The sequence below is a fragment of the Schistocerca piceifrons genome, chromosome 5, assembly GCF_021461385.2.
Source record: "Schistocerca piceifrons isolate TAMUIC-IGC-003096 chromosome 5, iqSchPice1.1, whole genome shotgun sequence".
Classification (NCBI taxonomy): domain Eukaryota; kingdom Metazoa; phylum Arthropoda; class Insecta; order Orthoptera; family Acrididae; genus Schistocerca; species Schistocerca piceifrons.
The window spans coordinates 273,502,809-273,525,456 of NC_060142.1; the positions used below are offsets into that span (position 1 = coordinate 273,502,809).

The 22,648-nt window shown below is 38.7% G+C and overlaps 1 protein-coding gene across 1 annotated transcript in view; it reads right to left on the minus strand.

Annotated features, from left to right (window-relative positions):
* Positions 1-22,648, minus strand: part of LOC124799291 (INO80 complex subunit C) — a 69,655-nt gene that overhangs the window by 15,642 nt on the left and 31,365 nt on the right. The window contains exons 3-4 of the mRNA XM_047262875.1: positions 20,313-20,412; positions 14,999-15,066 (exon numbers count right to left, since the gene is read on the minus strand). Of these exons, the coding sequence (XP_047118831.1) occupies positions 14,999-15,066; positions 20,313-20,412 (168 nt within the window). The remainder of the gene's footprint in view (positions 1-14,998; positions 15,067-20,312; positions 20,413-22,648) is intronic.

A 22,648-nucleotide genomic window follows, 5' to 3' on the forward strand; every position in this document is an offset into this window, starting at 1 on the left:
AGGTAGATACAGGGCCACTGTGTGTCTAGTGTACCTCGAAACCCATAATCGCTTTGGTCGTCTCACTATTTCCTAAACAGATAATCATTTGGTTGGTTATGGTGAGCAGTTATTCTTGTACCAGGCCAGTTCACAATCAATGTTGTCTATCAGCATGTCACAAGGGTTATCACATTTATAGCAGTTGATAGTGCAACATCAGAAAACATATTTGGTCTTGAACCATTCACAGTTTTTATATTTCACATTCAGGATTCTGCACAGCTTGTTCCCAACTGCATTCCAGCCAAGGTGCTGAATGAGCTCTGCCACAAGTTCAGGTCTCCGTTTCCACCTGGACTGGGTGCCGCAAAGGACTATGAGGCTCACATCACCCTTAAACCTATGGCCATTACCAAGTTTTGCTGTGCTTGGCATACCCCTTTTGCTCAGTGACAGGCTGTCAAGCAGAAATTATACAGACTGCAAGTCCTGGGCATGACTGAACCAATTCCTTCTAGCCAGTGGGCTATGCCTCTGGTGGTTATTCATATGCCTGCAGGGGCACTTCATTTACGCAGGGATTTTACATCACAATTAATGCCTAATTGATAGTAAATTGCTACCAAATACCACGCCCTGCCGAAATTCTGCGAAGTTTGCGGGTGGTGAGTGTTTTTCGAAAATTGATTTGGCAGAACTATACCTGCAGCTTCATCTTGATTACACCTCTAAACAAATTATAGTCATTAACACTCCCTTCCAGTAATACCCATATATGCGCTTGTCTTTCGGCATGCCAAGCACCCCTGCCATTTTTCAGAGATTTGAGTGACAGTTAACACGCAGTGTACCGTGCTGTGCAAACTATCTTGATACATCATTGTCATCAGTCCCTCAAGGCACGAATTCTCGCTAAGCTTTGTACCCTGTTCACAAAACTGCAAGCAGCAGGGCTAAGTGCTGCAAAAGTCAAAGTTTTTTCAGACAGAAACTGAATATCTGGATCACATTCTTTCAAAGGGTGTGTCGAACACATGGAACGCCACACAGTGGAAATTGCTAACCTACCTCACCTCCATCATGGAACCCAAAGGACCTCAGTCGTTTCTGCATAAAGTCAGTTATTATTCCAAATTTCTCCCTAACACAGCAGACATCATTCATCCACTCAACAACTTGTGTAATAAAGGAGTTCCTTCAGTTTGTTTGGCGGGCTGCAACAGAGCATTTGACCACAGCAAGTCACTGCTCAAGTTATTGCCTAGTCGTGGCTCTTTTACGCTGGGTAAATAGCTTTTCGTTGCTACAGATGCTACCCTGTACAGGGTAGCATCTTGACTCACAGAAATGGTGACAGTTAGAAACAGCCTATCGTGTATGCCTCCAAGACCAATGTAATTATTCTCAAATCGAGGAGGAGGTTCTGGCCACTGTGTACACAGTTCAAATGTTCCATGTCGTTCTTTAGGGCAACGAATTCCATCTCATCACCAATCATAAACTGCTTGTGTCACTTTTTGTCCCTTGTTCACACCTTCCCAATAAGACCACACAAGACTATGGTGTTAGGCTTTGTTTTTGAGTGTATGTCACTATGAGATACACTAAAGATCAACAGCACAGCATGCAAATGCGGACACCCTGTCGTGCTTGTCCACAGGACTGAACTCGTCCTTCGACAAAGTTGAAAATGTCTGTTTTCTGATCAACGACCATTTCCAGCAAGCGGTTAATCAATTTCCAGTAATGGCCCATCACCTATCCCAGATCACCTGTCAGGATCCTGCGCTCCATTGTTTGGTTCAGTTTGTGTGTGATGGCTGGCCTTAGTGTTTGCCCACCAAGTTGTCTTGTCTATTCTGCAACTATTTCTTCCTCCATCATTGGCTGACAGCCATCAACAGCATGTTTCTCCTAGACATCAACTCTGACGACCCCAGCATTGTTGTGCTCCAGTCCTGTGAACTCATATACTTGCTCTCCTGCACCATGGACACTCGGATGACCGACATGGAGGTCCTTGCATGGCAATTTGTCTACTGGCCTGGCATTGATTAAGGAATTGAGATGGTTGTTCGTGAGTACAAACAGTGCGCCTCGCTGCAGGCCGCACCACCATGACCTTAAGTTCCATGCCCACGCCCAGCCAGCCATGGAAGCATGTCCAAATCGACTTTGCGAGCTTCTTCTGTAATTCCCTGTGGTTGATGGTACACTGAAGAGCCAAAGAACCTCATACACTTGCCTAATATCATGTAGGGCCCCCACGAGCACGCAGAATTACCACAACATGATGTGGCATGGATTCCACTAATGTATGAAGTAGTGCTGGCGGGAACAGATACTGAATCCTGCAGGGCTGTCCATAAATCCTTAAGATTATGAGGGGGTGGAAATTTCTTCTGAACAGCACGTTGCAAGGCATCCTAGATATGCTGAAGCGGAAGTGTTTAAACTCAGAAGAGTGTTCCTGGAGCCACACTGTAGCAATTCTGGACGTGTTGGGTGTTGCACTGTCCTGCTGAAATTGCCCAATTGCATAACAATGGACATCAATGGGGTGCAGGTGATCAGACAGAATGCTTACATAACGTGTCACCTGTCGGAGTCTTTTCTAGACGTATCAGGGATCCCATATCACTCCAACTGCACACAACCCACACCATTACAGGCCTCCAGCAGCTTGAACAGTCCACTGCTGACATGCAGGGTCCATGGATTCATGAGGATGTCTCCATACCCGAACATGTCCATCCTCTCGGTACAATTTGAAACGAGACTCGTCCAAGCAGGCAACATGTTTCCAGTCATCAACAGTCCAATGTCAGTGCTGACGGGCCCAGGGGAGGTGTAAAGCTTTGTGTCGTGCAGTCATCAAGGGTACACGAGTGGGCCTTTGGCTCAGAAAGCCCATACTGATGATGTTTCATTGAAGGGTTCGCACATTGACACTTGTTGATGGCCCAGCATTGAAATCCGCAGCAATACGCGGAAGGGTTGCACTTCTCTCACACTGAACGGTTCTCTTCAGTTGTCATTGGTTCCGTTCTTGCAGGGTCTTTTTCTAGCCGCAGCAATGTCAGAGATTTGATGTTTTACCAGATTCCTGATATTCATGATACACTCGTGAAATGGTTGTATGGGAAAATATCCACTTCATCACTACCTCGGAGATGCTGTGCCCCATTGCCTGTGCACTGAGAATAACACCATGTTCAAACTCACAAAAATATTGATAACCTGTCATTGCAGCAGCAGTAACCAATCTAACAACTGTGCCAGTCACATGTTATCTCATACAGGCGTTGCCAACCGCAGTGCTGCATTCTGCCTGTTTAAATATCTCTGTATTTGAATATGCATGTCTACACTATTCTCTTTGGCACTTCAGTGTAGTCCATATATTTTGCGCGTGCACTGCGCCACAACAAAAATCACTGTGTGGGCTCTCACTCAGGATTCCACAATCGAAGAACTTCCCTTGGATGATCGTCTCTGATAATGGCCTACAATTAATTTCAGCATTGTTTCAGACTCTCAACACTAGCATTGCTATTACCCACCTTATCTCCACTCCGTTTTACCCACTGTTGAATCGGGAGGCAGAGTGTATGGTCCACACATTTAAGACTCAGTTACAGAAGTGCTTGATGGATTTGTCAGCATACTCAGCATTGCCTCTGCTTTTCAGCACCTACACGATCATCCCATGAGTGGCTGCAGGCCAGCAGATATCCTCCACGGCAATCAGCCTTGGGCACTGCTTCATCTACTCTGCCATGTGATGCGTTTACATCTTTTGAGTTATGTTCTGGGTGATGATGTCTGGGTGCGCACTTTGTTCGACAGTCTGGTTGGGCACTGGTAAGGGTGGTAGCCAGCACAGTTTCTCTCTTCTGCAATCAGAACCAGCTGCACCCTCAGTGGGGCCCTGAACTACCTCGTCCACAGCTGCTGCAGCCACCAGTGGAGAACCCTCCAGCCAAGTGCCGCCCCAGGGGCCAAGTGCCATGGGTGTGCCTCAAGCTGGCAGCTTCACTAACACCAACAAAATTTCTAAGGTGCCTGTTTAACAATGAACAAAGATGTTCATAAACTCTGACTCTGGAGTCAAAATTATGTAGAGGCATGCCTAGTATCTGTTAGCCCTCCCCATCAAACACTTTAAGAAACTGTCAACTCAGGCACAACATATCTGCCTATGATTGCCTATGAAAATATATTCCTTGTTAAACTGCACTCTATTAGCACATAATATGTTTCTAAAACAAGGGAAACAGATGGTCACAGTTATAACAATTTATTGCTGTTTTCATAATTAGGTATTATTCTTCTAGATTTAAGCTGTATTAAAGAGCTTGTGAAAAGTTTGCACTGCTGGTATGGAGTACAGCTTGAAACAAGAATCAGGCAACTTTGCAACATGGGACAAACTTGTTTTGGTATTCCTTTTATGGAAGAATATATCCTTTGTGGCAATTGTAGAAAAGAAAAGTCTGATGGTTGGGGAGCTGATGTGGTAGCTAATGTAAAAGGTTATAAATGCAGCAAGTGTGATGCAACATTTCACAGCGACATGATACCCAATGTCTACATAGTCAATAAATGACGATTGCGACAGCTGAAGCATATTTTTTTAGTTATTGGAGTTGCACAAACAGTTTGTAGGATTTTGTTATTGTTTGCACATTCAGACTGGTATAAATGGACACCACAGGTCTTCAAAGTGGGACGATAATGGCTGTTTAGTATGTGTTGCAGTACCTGCTGTGTAGTACAAGCGGTGCTGGGCCCCTACATTCTCGGCCAGACCTGTTTCTGGCACGATGTCTGTGCCCTGCAGGTTGCCCGCAGGCATTCCTCCTTCAGAGACAGTTTATGCATCTCGTCCGTACATGCACATTTGGATTGAGGCTCAATGCTAGCAGGCACCACCAGGAAATATTACCATCATTCACAGACAGTGGACACAACAACAATCGTAGTGCTGCAATCGTATCTTGTCTCTGTGGCTCAAGCGGTCATCAAGAGCCCATGGGTATTCCTCTGATGTGGTATACTTTTGCCATGGTACAACCTCCAGCAGGCAGTTGGAGTCGCAGCTCCATTCTGGGGCACTCACCAACAGTGTCCTATCTGTTGCAGCTTCAGCAAACTCTGCACCACATCACATCACTCCACAATGCTCTCCATCCGTGACCAGCACCCCTCCCGGGACCCAGTGCTACAGAGTAATTGTGCATCAGTGATCATCGCCAATGTTTCTTTGGACTTAGAATTTGTACTCATCTCTGATCAAGAACAATTCTTTTTGTCTTAAGAATTTGTACTCATCTCTGATCAAGAACAATTCTTTTTGTCTTACTTGGAACTATAAGTCTCTCCGATGAGGCAGCAATAAATGTTCATCGTCAAACTAACTGTGGAAATACCAATCATTTGCATGTAGTGCCACAAACTGGTTTTGCATTGATTTCCACAATACCAACTCAGTGCTTCTCAGGGATGCCCATCTTCTTCTTCAGACTGTTACCATTAGAGAATAAATGAAAATGGAAAAAGAAGATTATATTAAAGACTATATTCTGAAAGGATAGTTGCTACTTACCATATGATCACAGAGACTGTGGTCGTGTGTGTGTGTGTGTGTGTGTGTGTGTGTGTGTGTGTGTGTGTGTGTGTGTTTCCGGTGATAGTCTTCTTGGCTGAAAGTTTACTTGCTGACAGTCTTTTTGTTGCGCCTAACTGCGAGTCAGCATCTCTGCTATATGCTGAATAGTGACTATCCTTTTCATAATATAGTCATTATTCCAACCCGGATGTTCCACTGTTATATTAAAGATTAATTTAGAAGAAAGTAACATTTTTTAAGAGAAGAATTTTTGACGAACATTGCTGTCGCCCTTAGCAATGTGTTCAACACCATTATGATGAAGTGGTTCAGTAATTAAATCCTAGAGGGACTGATGAACTTTAAAAGAATTAATATGTTAATAGATAACAATTAAATCACTCAACAAAAATTATGTTGAGGAAGAATTGAATTCCACGAGTTTGAAGAATCAATGGCCAAAACTATAAAGGACTCAGACTGTTTCATCAGGTCTAAAGCTACATCACAGCAGCCGGCTGTAGTGATGCCTGCTGCTCGTCAACCAATAACCACCCAGTTCACAGAGTACAGTGATCCGGCATTGTGTCAGCACAGCTACGGACCGTGACACAAAACAAACTTTCATGAGCCGTGTTGTGTGCTATATTTCTTTTGCTTGTGGTGGTTGTGTGTTGTGGGTAGTTAAAAGTGTATTTTTGTTTATAGGATTGTTTCTAATGGAGTTACTCCTACTTGTGTGACAGTCACCAGTAAAGGAACATTAATTTCAAACCAAATATTGATTTAGCTGTACGCCAGTTTGACCACGAGTATGTAGTCATGTTTAAAAGATATATTCAAAACCTTTGCCAAATATTTAAATAGGCTAGCTACTAAATTAGATGCAGGTAAGGCTGAATTAAAAGGAGACCCAACACATTCAAATACTGATGATCAAGGTGTTAGATTTTAGAAGGCATTTTTGGAAATAAATATAGAGTTAAATGTAGCTAATGCCCAAATTAGAACATAAATTGACTCCCGCAAAGAGGGCATAGAAATAAATAATGAAATATCTAAATAACAGTCTGCCAGTGTAAAAAAAACAATGGAGTTAAGTTTTGGTGTATTTGCATGGTCTGACTTAGTCCTAAATCTGTTAACTGCAGGTCTTGTTGAGTTAAATATTAATCCAAAACAAACTTTAGGCATGAGTGTTGGTCTGACTATTATAAAACAAAGTTCAGGTTTATGTAAGGTACAAGTTTCCTGTGCCACTTCGTCAACTCTAGAGGAGTGTAATAGCAATTTCTTCAAAGTAAAGGTATGACAAGATGTTAACTAGTGAAACACCTCTTTTGTCAGATGTTGTAGGTAATCCAAGTGTTTGGTACAGATTATTTGATATTAATGCACTTAAACTAGTGGAACATGTATTTGATAGATTTTTGTCAACAATTTCAAAATGACTGAATGGATTTTTGTTGTCTATCAACTTTTGGTGACAATTTACACGATGTGTATAATATTTTCATTAGTACAGATCACTTAGTATTAACATCTAGTGAAGTGATGATTTATGAAAATGACAGTGTTACATTCAGCTGGCATATCATGCCTGAAATTTATGTTATGCCGAACAGAAACTTTAAATGTTTGACAAAAATTAAAAAGAGAAGGGAGATTTCACATGGAATGTCAACGCCTCGTGTATGTATTACCATCCTGTGACCTGATGTACATTCTAATGTGCATTCCTGCTATCAAAGATTCTGCATTTTCCATGATAATACCTGTAGTATTTTTGAATGGACAGTGTGGTGCAGCCTTCTGGTGGGAGAGACGGTCACTACAATCACTTGTCACTAAGTAGCAGCTTTGTTGACTACATGCTACTATTGCACATGAGTATTCTTTTGTTATTGTGTATTTTTCAAAACTTATTTCATGAAAATATGCACCTCTGGTAGACAATATCCGAAAGTGTTGTTTACATGGCTTTGCTGTGTAATAAATTTTGGTAGCACTGCATGTTTCTTTACCTATTGTTACAACAGTGTAAAGTCCACTGAAAAGAATCCTGGGACTTAGTGCCACCCTGTTGTGATTATTGCCAAATGACATTATCTGATGCAGTATTATTATTTTTTGTAAGCAAAGTAGGTAGTATGTCAATATGATCATTTTCAGGAACAATAATGAGGTCAAGAATACCCAAAGCAGTCCATCTGGCAGCACCCAAGATTCTTGCAAATTACAGACACGGGTCTGTTGACCAGACAGTGAGAGAAGACAAACTAATTTCTAATGTAAAATATTATGGCAAAAAGGTAGCCATAACTGCACTGCCCAAGATTGGGAAGAATAGTGAAGCAATTTAAATCACTTAATAAAAGCAAGTCTTCTGGTCCAGACTGTATACCAATTAGATTCCTTTCGGAGTATGCTGATGCATTAACTCCATACTTAACAATCATGTACAACCATTCGCTCGACGAAAGATCAGTATCCAAAGACTGGAAAGTTGCACAGGTCACACCAATATTCAAGAAAGGTAGTAGAGTGATCCACTAAATTACAGGCCCATATCGTTAACGTCGATATGCAGCAGGATTTTAGAACATTTATTGTGTTTGAACATTATGAATTACCTCAAAGAAAACGGTCTACTGACACACAATCAACATGGGTTTAGAAAACATTGTTCCTGTGAAACACAACTACCTCTTTATTCACATGAAGTGTTGAGTGCTTTATTGACAAGGGATTTCAGATCGATTCCGTATTTCTGGATTTCCGGGAGGCTTTTGATACTGTACCACACAAGCGGCTTGGAGTAAAATTGCATGCTTATGGAATATCGTCTCACTTATGTGACTGGATTTGTGATTTCCTGTCAGAGAGGTCACAGTTCGTATTAATTTACAGAAAGTCATCGAGTAAAACAGAAGTGATTTCTGGCGTTCTCCAAGGTAGTGTTATAGGCCCTTTGCTGTTCCTTATCTATATTAACAATTTTGGAGACTATCTGAGGAGCCATCTTCAGTTGTTTGCAGATGACACTGTTGTTTATCGACTAATAAAGTTATCAGAAGACCAAAACTAACTGCAAAACGATTTAAAAAAAATATCTGAATGGTGCGAAAAGTGGCAGTTGACCCTAAATAACGAAAAGTGTGAGGTCACCCACATGAGTGCTAAAAGGAACTCGTTAAACTTCAGTTACACGATAAATCAGTCTAATCTAAAAGCCGTAAATTCAACTAAATACCTAGGTATTACAATTACGAACCACTTAAATTGGAAGGAACACACAGAAAATGTTGTGGGGAAGGCTAACCAAAGACTGCGTTTTATTGGCAGGACACTTAGAAAATGTAACAGGTCTACTAAGGAGACTGCCTACACTACGCTTGTCCGTCCTCTTTTGGAATACTGCTGCGTGGTGCGAGATTCTTACCAGATAGGAGTGATGGAGTACATCAAAAAAGTTCAAAGATATGTAGCACGTTTTGTATTATCATGAAATATGGAAGAGAATGTCATAGAAATGATACAAGATTTGGGCTGAACATCATTAAAAGAAAGGCATTTTTCGTTGCAACAGAATCTTCTCACGAAATTCCAATCACCAACTTTCTCCTCCGAATGCGAAAATATTTTGTTGACAGTGACCTACATAGGGAGGAACGATCACCAAGATAAAATAAAGGAAATCAGAGCTCGTACGGAAAGATATAGGTGTTCATTCTTTCTGCGCGCTATATGAGGCTGGAATAATAGAGAATTGTGAAGGAGGTTCGATGAACCCTCTGCCAGGCACTAACTGTGATTTGCAGAGTATCCATGTAGATGTAGAAGCCTATGGATCAAAGACAGATTCAGGTTCCTCATCTAATAGTAATCGACTACTACATCAAAAATATGGGTGGCACACACCTGATTTACCGTACAATGAGTTATTACAGCATCAGTACCACAACCAGAAAATAATTTTTACAACAATTTTTCAGTTCATACATCTGGGAATTGCAAATGGCTGGATTCAGTACAGGATTGATTGAACTACGAATGATTAGAAAAAAATAGTTACCTGTAGAATCTTCACTTCAAACAAAGAGCTGCACAGCAGTTGTTAAGTGGTCAAGAGGAACAACATTCTGAAGAAGAAGACGACTTAACTCCTAAAAGGCAGGCTATTGCCCTCACAATAGTATGAGATGTAATAACACTGTCTGCACAAAGAAAATCAAAATAAAGTGCCAAAGCTCTTCAGCTTTCCTCTGTCTAACATCACAGAACAACTCTTTCTCTGTGTATCATCAGAAACAAAATTGTCACAATGTATGTCTATTTTTAAAATTCATAACCAGTGTATGATTCGAGTGATATTTGCCAAATAAGACTGTGTTTTGTTAAGTAAACTACCAATTAACCATTTTTTTCTTTTACATTTTGTGAGACCTCTCGCCTTTTCATTACGCTAAACTGGAAACCTGTACTGTCTGCGACACAGCATAAAAGACAGGGAAACACAGTGCTACGGATATACAAGTCACATTTGCCCCAACTGTACCTTACAGGAAACAAAAAGTGAGATACCAACTGGAGCAAAGTTAGGTGTTACCAACAGATGAATTTCAAGCAAAAATAGTTTAACAAAAAGGACATTTTTTTTCCACCATAAAATAAAGATTTTTCATGATGCATGCATTTTTGCATCACATTATGTGGAGTTTTTAAACAGATTTAGTAAGTGATGTGCTGTTTTATTTTTCCCGCAGTGTTTTACACTCTTCACAAATAACACATGCTTGAGATGCCACACTTCAAATAAATTAGTCAGACATTTCTGCTGGACTTTCAGTGGGTCACTAAGGTGCTGATAATCACAACTTCCGAGCAGGCTGCGACAAAATCCATAAACATATTTATTAATCAGTATTAAGATGATTTTGAGTCTACATGCAAACCACGTTGTGTATTAACAAACTCCTTGTAGTTGCACTAAGAACAATATAAATTTTTCCTCTAGTTCTTAAATCTTTAAGGAAAGTGAAAATCACTAACTGTCTGGACCAGTACTAACAGCACCTCTACATCAGTGGGACAGACTAGAGGAAACCTGTTTTATACCTTCTGTTATGAAGTGCTAGAGGCCACTGATCTGAATCATTTTCGGACCAGCTGTGTGGCAGTTTCCATCCACATCTCTCCCAGGCACTTGGAAGGTGACAACTGTCTGGTGTAGCAGGTCAACGGGAGTTTTTTTGAAAGTGCAGATTTCATTTCAATTTTTGTCTCCACTAGTTTCAACACTTAGGGTACACACAACAACTAAAACATTAATTTAAATGTAGGACAAATACGCCACGGTGGTTATTAGTTTTACTGATGGTGTATCTAGACAGTGCAGATAATCAAGGAACGAATTTAATAATTTTCAAAACAGCAGTGGTAAACTTAAACCTTCTTCTTATACATAACTGCCATACATAAATGCCCACAACTAAAAATGTCAACAAATGAGTGTGAATGTCACTGCTGCAGCTAGTTGATTAAAAAATGGCATTTTATTAAAATAATTTATCACAATAACGTGCTTGGACCTAATACTAACACACACAATTATTTGAAATGACAACTCAAAGCACCAAGTTTTGCCAAAACAATAAGCTTACTTATTAACTTTGACCAGTTGGTTAACAAACATGGACTTCTGTCGTTTGTGTCCTGACCTTATCATGGTTATATTTATGTTGGACTTCTATATACTGCTCCCTAAGTTTTCACCAACAAAAAGAAAAATGCATATGTAATTTTAATAACAGCAAAGGTTAGCAAACACACCAAACAAATTAATGTGACCATTCATGGTCTTGTTCTGTAACCATGAAAACATCTGGACAATACGAAAAGAAAGAGAGAGCTGTGTAGAACCATCTGTTCACAAGCGGTTGATGACACTTTTTTATTCCTTATTTTTTGATAATGACATAAAAACTAAATTTCATCTGTAAGTAACGTTTAGAGTTTTAATTTGCTGCGACGTCCGTCCCTATAATGGTATATTCTAAAATGATTTTCATCTTAGTTGGTAGGAGCAGTCATCATGTTTAAAGAGGATTCCAAACAATGGTGGACCCTGGCATTATTCATGGAATATTGTACAACCACCAATTCACCAGACCTCTCATACTCAAGGAAGTAATGTGAAGAAACTTAAGACATCCTGTATTTTTTAAACTGCATTTCATCTGCTAAAAGCACCTGTCTGATGGAGCTGCAAGGATAATTTAGTTTACTTTCTTAGACCGGTACTACACTGTCATATCTCTTTGTCAAAGTTGATATGTCAAATAATTATATCAAAGGAATTTGATGGTCTAAGAGGGAACTTTGTCAAATGTCGCCTGTCATGAAATAAATATGATCAGATCTAGGGCCTTGTCGTAGATTTGATCATAAAGTCGTTTGTCTTCTGTTCTTTGCAATGTGAAACATAACTGCTTGGAGTGCTGGTGTGGCTACAGCTATGTGACGTCTCTGTAGTGTGTCTGTAAATATGGCTTCAAAGTTGGTGTGTTCCTTCAACTCTTTATTTTTTTAATAAACTTTCCTCGACAAGAGTGGGGGTGAGCAAGAGGCACAGTGCATGCTATTAATTGTGTGTTGACGGGCAAGTGGAATATGCTGCAGGCGACTTCATGTCCACAATCACAGCTACAGCCATCCACCTTTACATCTGGAAACATTCAGGCAGCTTTTCAGCAAGCCAGAATAGAGAATAGAAAATAAAAAATTCTTTCTTAGCTGTCCATTCTATTTTGTTTATTCTTGAACTTTACATGCCACAAGTTAAAAATCGCTTCATCTGTTTCATACTTTTTATTAATTTTGTAGTTGTTGGAACACTAATTCCATTACTTAAATTATTCAAATAAAAAATAGTGCTTATCGCCCGTATAGGTACCAAACATTTATTTACATTCACATATTGCCCCTTCAGTGCTTTATATATCGCTTCACACCTTTCTGGAATTATTTTGGTTAATGTGCAATGTGATAAATGGTTCAAATGGCTCTGAGCAGTATGGGACTTAACTTCTGAGGTCATCACTCCCCTAGAACTTAGAACTACTTAGACCTAACTAACCTAAGGACATCACACACATCCATGCCTGAGGCAGGATTCAAACCTGTGACTGCAGCGGTCACGGCAATGTGACATTCGAGTGCTGTATTATAAACTAGAGTAGATCTCTCCTGTGTCAAGAAATCCCAGTGTCACAGTTTGCCTGTCTTCTGCACATACAGCGTTTCTCAAAAGAGCATTCTCTTTTTTTAATATGAAAAGCCTCTTTACTGAGCAAATACTGAAATACACTTTCATCCATTTGTAAGTACGTTATGTCCTCCACAAGCAGCTCACGTAACACATTTTGCTGAATGCTTTTACTATCTCGACATAATACCTATGGCTTCATTCAAGTATGTTTCCTTTTATTCCGCTGCTTTTCTTCCAAACACACACACAAAATGCAAGTGTGGTGGTAGCAACTCCAGCGCATAATAAGATGTTGTTCGCCATCTTGAAAATTGATGAAAAATATGATGACAGTGTAATACCCCCTACTAGTGCCACGTCAAATATCTTTGTCAAACAAATGTGACGAATACTTGATCATATCTTTGATCAAATCTTTGTCAGAGAAATATGACAGTGTAATACCACACTTACCCCCTGCTCGTAGCAAAACATTTTACAAGCATCTCTGTCAGAGAGCTTGTGGCATTTTGTCCTGATCCAGCCAGCCTGCACCCACCCATTTGAATGGAATGCTGCATGCCTTGTGCCTAAGATCTATAGCGTACAAGAATAAGCTCATGACAAAAGTCTATTTCCATATTTTTGCCTCAAAGTAGACTGTCTATATGCAGTCCACAATCAGAGAAGTTACATTACAAGACTACCATGAAATTATGGAAATGTAACAGAGGGAGTAGATGTATAATAAACCCACTTAACAAATTATACACTGCCACACTTTAGACAACAAAGTTGTGTATTCACAGAAAGCTAAAAATTATCTTGGCAGAAAAAGAGAAATACACGTATTAATTCTGTAAGTTTTTCACCTTTAGATCAATGACTGTCAGAGAAGAGGTAAAAATTTCGTCTCGAGAGATGTTAGAACTGCTACCTAACGCAAAAGTCATCCTGAAGTGCTACTACGCTAGTGAACAAGTGCACCATTCAATACTCCTTCATTGCTCCAATAATGGCTAAAGAGTATCATTCCCAATGTAAACGCGAAGACTGGTAGTAGTTCTGCTTTGATCAAGGCTCCTGGACTTAGAGACATAAAGTTACTAACTGGATGTCACCCCTTAACTGAGAATCATTCAGAATATCAAACCAAAATGACAACAAAACACCAAGTTATTATAGTACAATAATTCCCAACACTCCAGGAAGCAAACTGATCATCACATTATTGCCAAATATATTCTGGGATGTTGGAACATCTTAAACTAGTGGTACGAAGAAAGTTTACACAGTTGAGCTGTTTCTTGATAGCCTAGTACTTGTGTTTCAAAGATATGGAGCAGGCAGCTGCCGAGTTGAGCAAACAAAAAGGCCAATGAGTGTAATTAGCATTTCTGGAACTAGGGGTGGAACTAAAGTGCACTTACTAATAATATTAAGATTCACTGACTGCAGCCATAATACCAAAAATTTAGAAAATCGGGGAAGTTATTGGGCGACCTTCCACTTCCGTAGCCGATGCAATTACTTTGTTTTTCTATCTTAAGCATACTGCAAAGTGGAAAACACATTCACCTGATGGAATTTTTTCTTCATTTTATTTTCCAGCATCACAAGTTGTTGTAATGTAAAGATTAAGAGTAGATAACGTTTTTTTCTTTCTTTATGCATTATAAATTTACAAACCATTTTTGTTGTTGTTGTTATGAATGCTGTTATTTGTACTTTCATGAAAGCAATGTCTAACATAATGTTTCTAACCAAGAAATTGAAATGGGCTCAAAACCAATTAAGAAATGAACCCTGCATGTGAGTGTAAAGTAAACTGTATTCCAGCCTTTGTTAACATGAAAGAAGAAAAAATTTTCTTCAGAATAGGCAAAAAGTAATGCTTACAATACTGTCTAGAATTGTCTTCATTAATCTAACTTTCATTTTATGTTTCTAGGCAATCTGTAACTTTTGCCAGCCAGTGACTCGAATACTTTCAATTATCTTTGGTCTTTAGCAAATTTAGTGAGGTTCATCAGAATGCCAATTTTTACACAGAAAAAAGAGGAAATTAACTTAATTATCTAACATAAATCTATTTAAAGCTAAAACGAAGCCCTTTGGATATAGTATTTGTTTTTCAAAAATAAATACATACTTACCAGTAATCCAGATATGTCAGAGTACTTTTTAGAAGGCTTGAATGATGGTGGTGCATCTATAGTACCATCTGTGTGAAACAAAAGTGGTATAAATTGAATTTTGTGAAATGTTTACTTCCACACATGCTTATGTATATAATAGATTTCATATATGCGAACTGTAAAACGACATATACAATTATTCACTGATTTACTAACCATGGAACTTACTACTTAATTTTTACAAATGCACACCCACACTTCCATACTAATGGTATTAATGTGAAACTTTGTTTGCCTTTAACCTTTTAAAACTAAATTGCTGAACTAATTTTAATGAAATTTGGTGTGGAGGTAGTTTGGACACTTAGGAAGAACATAGGCTACTTTAGGATGTGTCTATTACAAGATATTTATTGGTTTGAAGAATTTATGCAAATTAGAGAAAAATATGTACTCTTGGTCTTTGGTATAACATTTGGGAAAATGCTTTTAATGGTTGATATATTCTACACAATAAGATTCAATGAATGCAGTGCTTATGTAATCTTCAACATGTTCAATCAGCACTTCCATAACATAATAATATAATAGGGGAACACACTTTTTTGTTTGAAGCAAGTTACTGAATTTAAAATGTGTCTGTTCCATCAGAAACGTCACCAGTGTGATTATAAAGGATCAATAATGATTTAGATGAAAAATCAACATGTTAAATAATTACAATAGATTTTTTTTAAACTTTCTGTAAATTATGAGCAATTTGAAATGGAGTGGTAATATGAAACTGAGTTAAAATATATAATAAAATAAACACTGCTAGTTATATTTTTATTAATGATATTATAAAACTGAATTTTGAAGTCAAATGAAAAAAAAAATCACAAATTCCAGTATAAATTTGTAGTAAAACTATTTTTATGAGCTATAAACAACAATTAGGATTCACAATTTACAATTCTTCATGAACAAAAGTCGCAAATGAACATTTCAGTCTCACACCCTCTGTACAACATATGAGCCCACTCCTGACACATAGCACACTGAACCCATAGCTCTCCAGATTTTGACTTTTTAAATGACTCATCACAAGGTCTGTATCATCGTTTGTAGGAACGTCTTTCCCAACAGATTCCATCAGATTTGAACTACCAGAAGATAGTTCTATTTCCTCTTCCTTGTTACAACTTTCATCCTCATTTCTTTTTGTTGTTGAGAAGAATCCTCATTTCCTGGAGTCAACAGTCTTCTCTCTAGTAGATCTTTTTGACATTTTGCTGGTTGGTCTTGGTGACTTTTGTTATGCCTATATGAGGGAGGTACCTGAATTTATGCCTTTTTCTTCTGTAGGTTCAGTTCAATTTGTTTCTTGTCTGTGGAACAATTCAAAGAGTTTTTATAGGGCAAATTGGTTGTAATAATAACTGCAAGGGCTTTCCGAACTCTGCCTGATGTTTTCTTTTTTGAACTTGGGATTGGAGATATGTGTTGTGCCTTGACATAGCCTACAGATGTTGATGGACCTGCTGTCTGCTCTTCCCCCCCCCCCCCCCCCCACCCCCCATTCGACTTCCTTCAAATTGCCTCTCGAATCAATTCCAGAAGTTTGTAGGTCATCATTTTCACCATCACAAAGTGCTTCACCACTGTTAGCAAACTGTTCTACTTCATGTTCAGCTGCAATGAAATCAGCTTCTGTGAAAATACCTCTGTTTAGAAAATAAATGATGGTGCATTTGAATCTATTGACTGCTAATGCACCACTTTGGACTCTGAGGTATGTCTTTCCGAACTTCTCCACAATTTCATAGGTGTCCATACTACCTGTTCTTAGTGACTGTCGAATATGCTCATTGTAGTGTGTCTTCAGGGGGCTCATGAAAGTCCTATCAAGACGCTGTAGTCTGTGTGTAGTATGACGTGGCAAGCAGACAATGTTTACATGACTATCTTTTGCTTTTATTATGACTTCTATATTCCTGTTGTGAGGCTAATGCCATCCAATGTGAGCAAGACTGGGTACTCAGTTGTAATGAAGTGGGTAAACCATTTAATGAATAAATAGGTCTGTACCCAGCCTTAAGGATGACATTTTCCAATAGCTCCTGGAGACACACCTTTCATCAATCTGCATGACCAACCGGTGTGAAAAAAATCATCATCAGAACCATGAAGTTACCACCTGCTCTCAGGCATGCAATGATCATCACCAGACTTCCCCTTTCTGCAGCAGTGAGGGCTCCTATCTGTTTGCTTTCCTTCACGCCAGTTACATGTGGAATTTTTGTTTGCACTGCACTAAGACCAGAGTCACCAACACTAAAGATCCGGTCAGGAGACTAACAATCTTCAGAGTATTCGGTTTCCAGAAGATCAAAAAAACTCATGACACTCCCTCGGTTAAAGCTGGTAGCATGAGATAGTGATGTTCGTTCATGCTTTCTTACTGAAAGCTGACTCTCGTGTCTGTTCATGAAGTGAATGAATCATGCCCTTCCAGCCAAATCATCAGTGAACAAATTGGTGACTTGATTTCTTACTGCCAACTGATTAGCCATTCACCTCACGTCATTACAAGTGAGTCTATAAAACTTCTTTTCCATCAACAGTCAATACTCAACAAGATCACTTTCAATTTCTTGGGGAAGAACAGGTTTTCTACTTAATTTTTTATATTTTAAAGTATTTTAATCTATATCAATTCTAGCCACCTTTCTAAAGAGTGTAGCTTTTGGTATATTGAAACATTTTGCTGCTTCATTTGGAGTTTTAGTTTTATCCCTGACAACTATTATTGCTTGAACCACATCTTCAGGGTGCCATTTCTGTTATATTCTCATTTTATAAGGCCATAACCTGGTTCTTGGCATGGCGACATAAAAAAGAGGGGCTGTAACATAGAACAACATGCTTCATATTTCCACCCAACGCCATTTTCGAAATTAGCTAATGAAACTAGACTTTGAATAACCAATTTTCAGTAACTAAAACTATCGTTTGTAGGTTTAATTCTATTACTAAATCATAAAGCATAAACAGTATGCTAAGTTGTAAATAAGCTAGCAGAAAAAATATCTGAATCTAAACTCACAAAAATTTTGGAGGTTGGGAAACAATGTGTGCCCATAAAGAATGAGTTACTGATCTCTGCTATCTCTAATGGTGGAAAAAAAAAAAAAAAAAAAAACATTATGATTGTGATAGCTGAAGCTGCCACCATATGGCATTATTAGTCTCCAAACACTATGGTGTTTCATATTAAAACCCTGTTACACCACTTCCCCTATAATATAACACAACAGACTGCTCAGAAGAGGTATGGGAAAATGAATTTGGACACACCTGCCACACAATGCTGAGCATAAGTTGAGAACTGGGTATATTACCAAATTATACCTTTCCTTTTCACAAATTAACAATACCAGAGAAGGAAAGTTGCTACTCACCATATAGCGCACATGCTGAGTTGTGATAGGCACAATAAAAAAGATTCACACAATCATAGCTTTCGGTCATTAAGGCCTTTGTCAGCAGTAGACACACATACACACATGCACACACACACTCACGCAAACGCAACTTGCACACACGTCTGCAGTCTCAGAGAGCTGAATCTACACTGCGAGCAGCAGACCCAGTGCATGATGGGAGTGGCGACTGGGTGAGGGTAAGGAGGAGGCTGGGGCGGGGAGGGATAGTATGGTGGGAGTGGCGGACAGTGAAGTGTTGCAGTTTAGACGGAGGGCAGGAGAGGATAAGATTAGAATAATTACTGCACGTACACAGACATTCAATCAAGCATTCTTCCCGCACTCCATATGTAAATGGAACAGGAAGAAACTTTAATGTTAGAACCTGGGAAAAAATATAAGCATTTGTAATAGAGGAACATTTGGTACTAAGAACAACTGAACAAAATATGGAAAAAAAAGAAAAAGGAACGATGTATCTCAAATTTTGGAAGCTCTTCACGTTAGATTTTATCTACTTTCATGATTGGAGCATTTCAAAAAGTTCAGTGAGAGGACATGTAAACAGAAACTTGGAAACAAATGTAAATAACTAATTTTCTTGCTAAAAAGATTGAAAAAGGTGACAAAAGTTTAAAAATGTGACAATATTTAAAGAAAGACAACTAACGACGAGAATGCTATGGATGACCCAGAAGACATCGTACAATGGGAGGAGTGTCAGAAACAAAGAAATGGCAGTATGTTTATAAATAATACTGGTGATGACCAGTGAGGAAGATGATGATCAAAAATATTGATGTCACAGAGATAGTATGCAAACAAAGAAGTGAAAATAAAAAAATAAGTAAACCATTTCTTTTTGTTTATTTTATTTCTCCTTTTGTTATCAAACAATAAATGGCATAAGTTTAGAATAGGTATAATGTTAGCTCTTTTAGGGAGACACTTTATACCAATAAAACAGTTTGTAATTTTGATCAGTCAGATTATGTTAAAAATAAAATTTTCTCTAGAAGCCTCGTAAGATGGGGGGAGGGGTTTCATCTAAATACAGAGATACACAAATAGGGAACACAGAATGCGCCAGTAAATTGTATCTTGGAAAGAGCATGTAACAGAATGAACTAGAAAAATTCGCAATAGGTGCAAGGGTTAATAAAATGGTGAGATCGCACGGTTTAATAAAAAAAAAAATACCTAGAAAAATATCGAAAAATACAAAACTAAGACACTACACCACAGTGAGAAGCCCTAAATGCTTATGTATGTGAATTCTTAATGATGAACTTCAATATAAAGTGAACAGAGTAGAGTTCATTGAAATATGAGTGCAATACAAATAATAATAGATGGTTGGAAAATGAGAAGTAGCAAGGAAATCTAAGAAAATGTACAAAAATATCACTATTAATGGTAAAGTGAAGATTAATCTTCTTTGAATACTTCTACACAAAGAACTGGCTAATGAAACAAATACTACTAAATTTCCTGAAAAAGAAATCACCAATGGTATGGCTTACAGAAATAAACATTTTAAGGAATAAAATATCAAATTTAGAAGCCTCTCGAGGTAAAACAAATAAAAATGGGTAACAACATTGACAGAACAAAGGAAAAGACAACATGGGGAGAGAAAAAGGAGTGCTGGGAAAGTATGAAGTGATAAAGAAAGGAGAGGAACTGAAGTTTTTATATGAATCTACTTCTATTTGCCTTAAATAAATTTCCTATGAAGCTGATACTTCAATAAAGTAGAGAACATTTTCTTATTTCAATATGGATCTAGCATTTCACTATACAAATAATAAAATTCCGAACAGGAGATTAGTTTTAGGCCTACATATTTAGTAAAATGTACTTACAATGGATATAATCATCTCCCCATGGAAGCATTCGTTCCTGTGCAATGATCTGCTTGAGTGATCTCCAGGCTCTCTTCTTGTTGCTGCTCTTGCTAGAATGCTGAAAACAGATGTTACATTAATGCTTATATACTACAGAAAAACCAAGGCAATACCCTCAAATGTATGGAAAAACTCGTTTTTAAAAAAGATGAAAGATGAAGTACAAGCAATAGGTAAAAGAGATTTAACAAAACGAAGCAATGAAAAAGTTTCTAAGGTCACAGTGGCTATAACCTGAAAATTGTTTTTTTTTTTCTTTCTTTTTTTCCATGGACTAACAAGCCCATGTAATATAAAACAGATAATGGAAAATCAATCTTTCATTTTGCAGATAAGTAAGCACTTCTTGGCATATTAAAACTATTTGCCAAACTGAGACTTAAACACAGACCCTTGCCTTTTGTGGTCAATGGAGGAAGGGTAATCACTGCCACCTGGCCACATAACACTGACAATGACAGAACAAGTGCCTTTACCACTGTATTACAACAATGAAACTAACAGACAAGATTAGTGACGGAAATCCCATGCCTTTATAGTGGAAGGAAGGAACATCGAGGTGTATCACTGAAAAATGATACGAAATGGAACAACCACGTATGGTAAGTAGTATGGAAGGTGAATGGTCGACTTCGGTTTATTGGGAGTATTCTATGAAAGCACAGTTCATCTATATACAAGACCATGTATAGGACACTTGTGCAACCCTTTCCTGAATACTGCTGGAGTGTTTGGGATCCCCACTGGGGCGGATTAGAGGAAGATGTTGGAGAAATCCAGAGGCATACTGCCTGATTTGTTACTGGAAGGTGTAATCAAGATGTGGATATTACAGGAATGCTCTGTCAACTCAAATGGAAATCCCTATAGCGAAGAAGACTTTTTTTTGCAACACACTACTGAGGAAGTTTAGAAAAGTGGCATTTGTGGCTGACTGCAAAATGATTCTACTGTCACCAATATACATCTTCTGTAAGGACCACAAAAATAAAACAAAAGAAATTAGGGCTCATACTGAGTCATACAGAGAGTCATTTTCCCCCTTACTCCATCTGCAAGTGGAATAGGAAACGAAATGACTAGTAGTAGTACAAGGTATCCTCCACCACGAATCATATGGTGACTTGTGGACTATGTATGTAGATGTTGATGAAGAAAGATTAGAGTTTAATATCCCCATGAACCATGGACCTTGCCGTTGGTGGGGAGGCTTGTGTGCCTCAGCGATACAGATAGCCGTACCGTAGGTGCAACCACAACGGAGAGGTATCTGTTGAGAGGCCAGACAAACGTGTGGTTCCTGAAGAGGGGCAGCAGTCTTTTCAGTAGTTGCAAGGGCAACAGTCTGGATGATTGACTGATCTGGCCTTGTAACAATAACCAAAACGGCCTTGCTGTGCTGGTACTGCAAACGGCTGAAAGCAAGGGGAAACTACAGCCGTAATTTTTCCCGAGGGCATGCAGCTTTACTGTATGATTAAATGATGATGGCGTCCTCTTGGGTAAAATATTCCGGAGGTAAAATAGTCCCCCATTCGGATCTCCGGGCGGGGACTACTCAAGAGGACGTCGTTATCAGGAGAAAGAAAACTGGTGTTCTGCGGATCGGAGCGTGGAATGTCAGATCCCTTAATCGGGCAGGTAGGTTAGAAAATTTAAAAAGGGAAATGGATAGGTTAAAGTTAAATACAGTGGGAATTAGTGAAGTTCGGTGGCAGGAGGAACAAGACTTCTGGTCAGGTGACTACAGGGTTATAATCACAAAATCAAATAGGGGTAAAGCAGGAGTAGGTTTAATAACGAATAGAAAAATAGGAATGCGGGTAAGCTACTACAAACAGCATAGTGAACCCATTATTGTGGCCAAGATAGATACGAAGCCCACACCTACTACAGTAGTACAAGTTTATATGCCAACTAGCTCTGCAGATGACGAAGAAATTGAAGAAATATATGATGAAATAAAAGAAATTATTCAGATAGTGAAGGGAGACGAAAATTTAATAGTCATGGGTGACTGGAATTTGAGTGTAGGAAAAGGGAGAGAAGGAAACGTAGTAGGTGAATATGGATTGGGGCTAAGAAATGAAAGAGGAAGCCGCCTGGCAGAATTTTGCACAGAGCACAACATAATCATAGCTAACACTTGGTTTAAGAATCATGAAAGAAGGTTGTATACATGGAAGAACCCTGGAGATGCTAAAAGGTATCAGATAGATTGTATAATGGTAAGACAGAGATTTAGGAACCAGGTTTTAAATTGTAAGACATTTCCAGGGGCAGATGTGGACTCT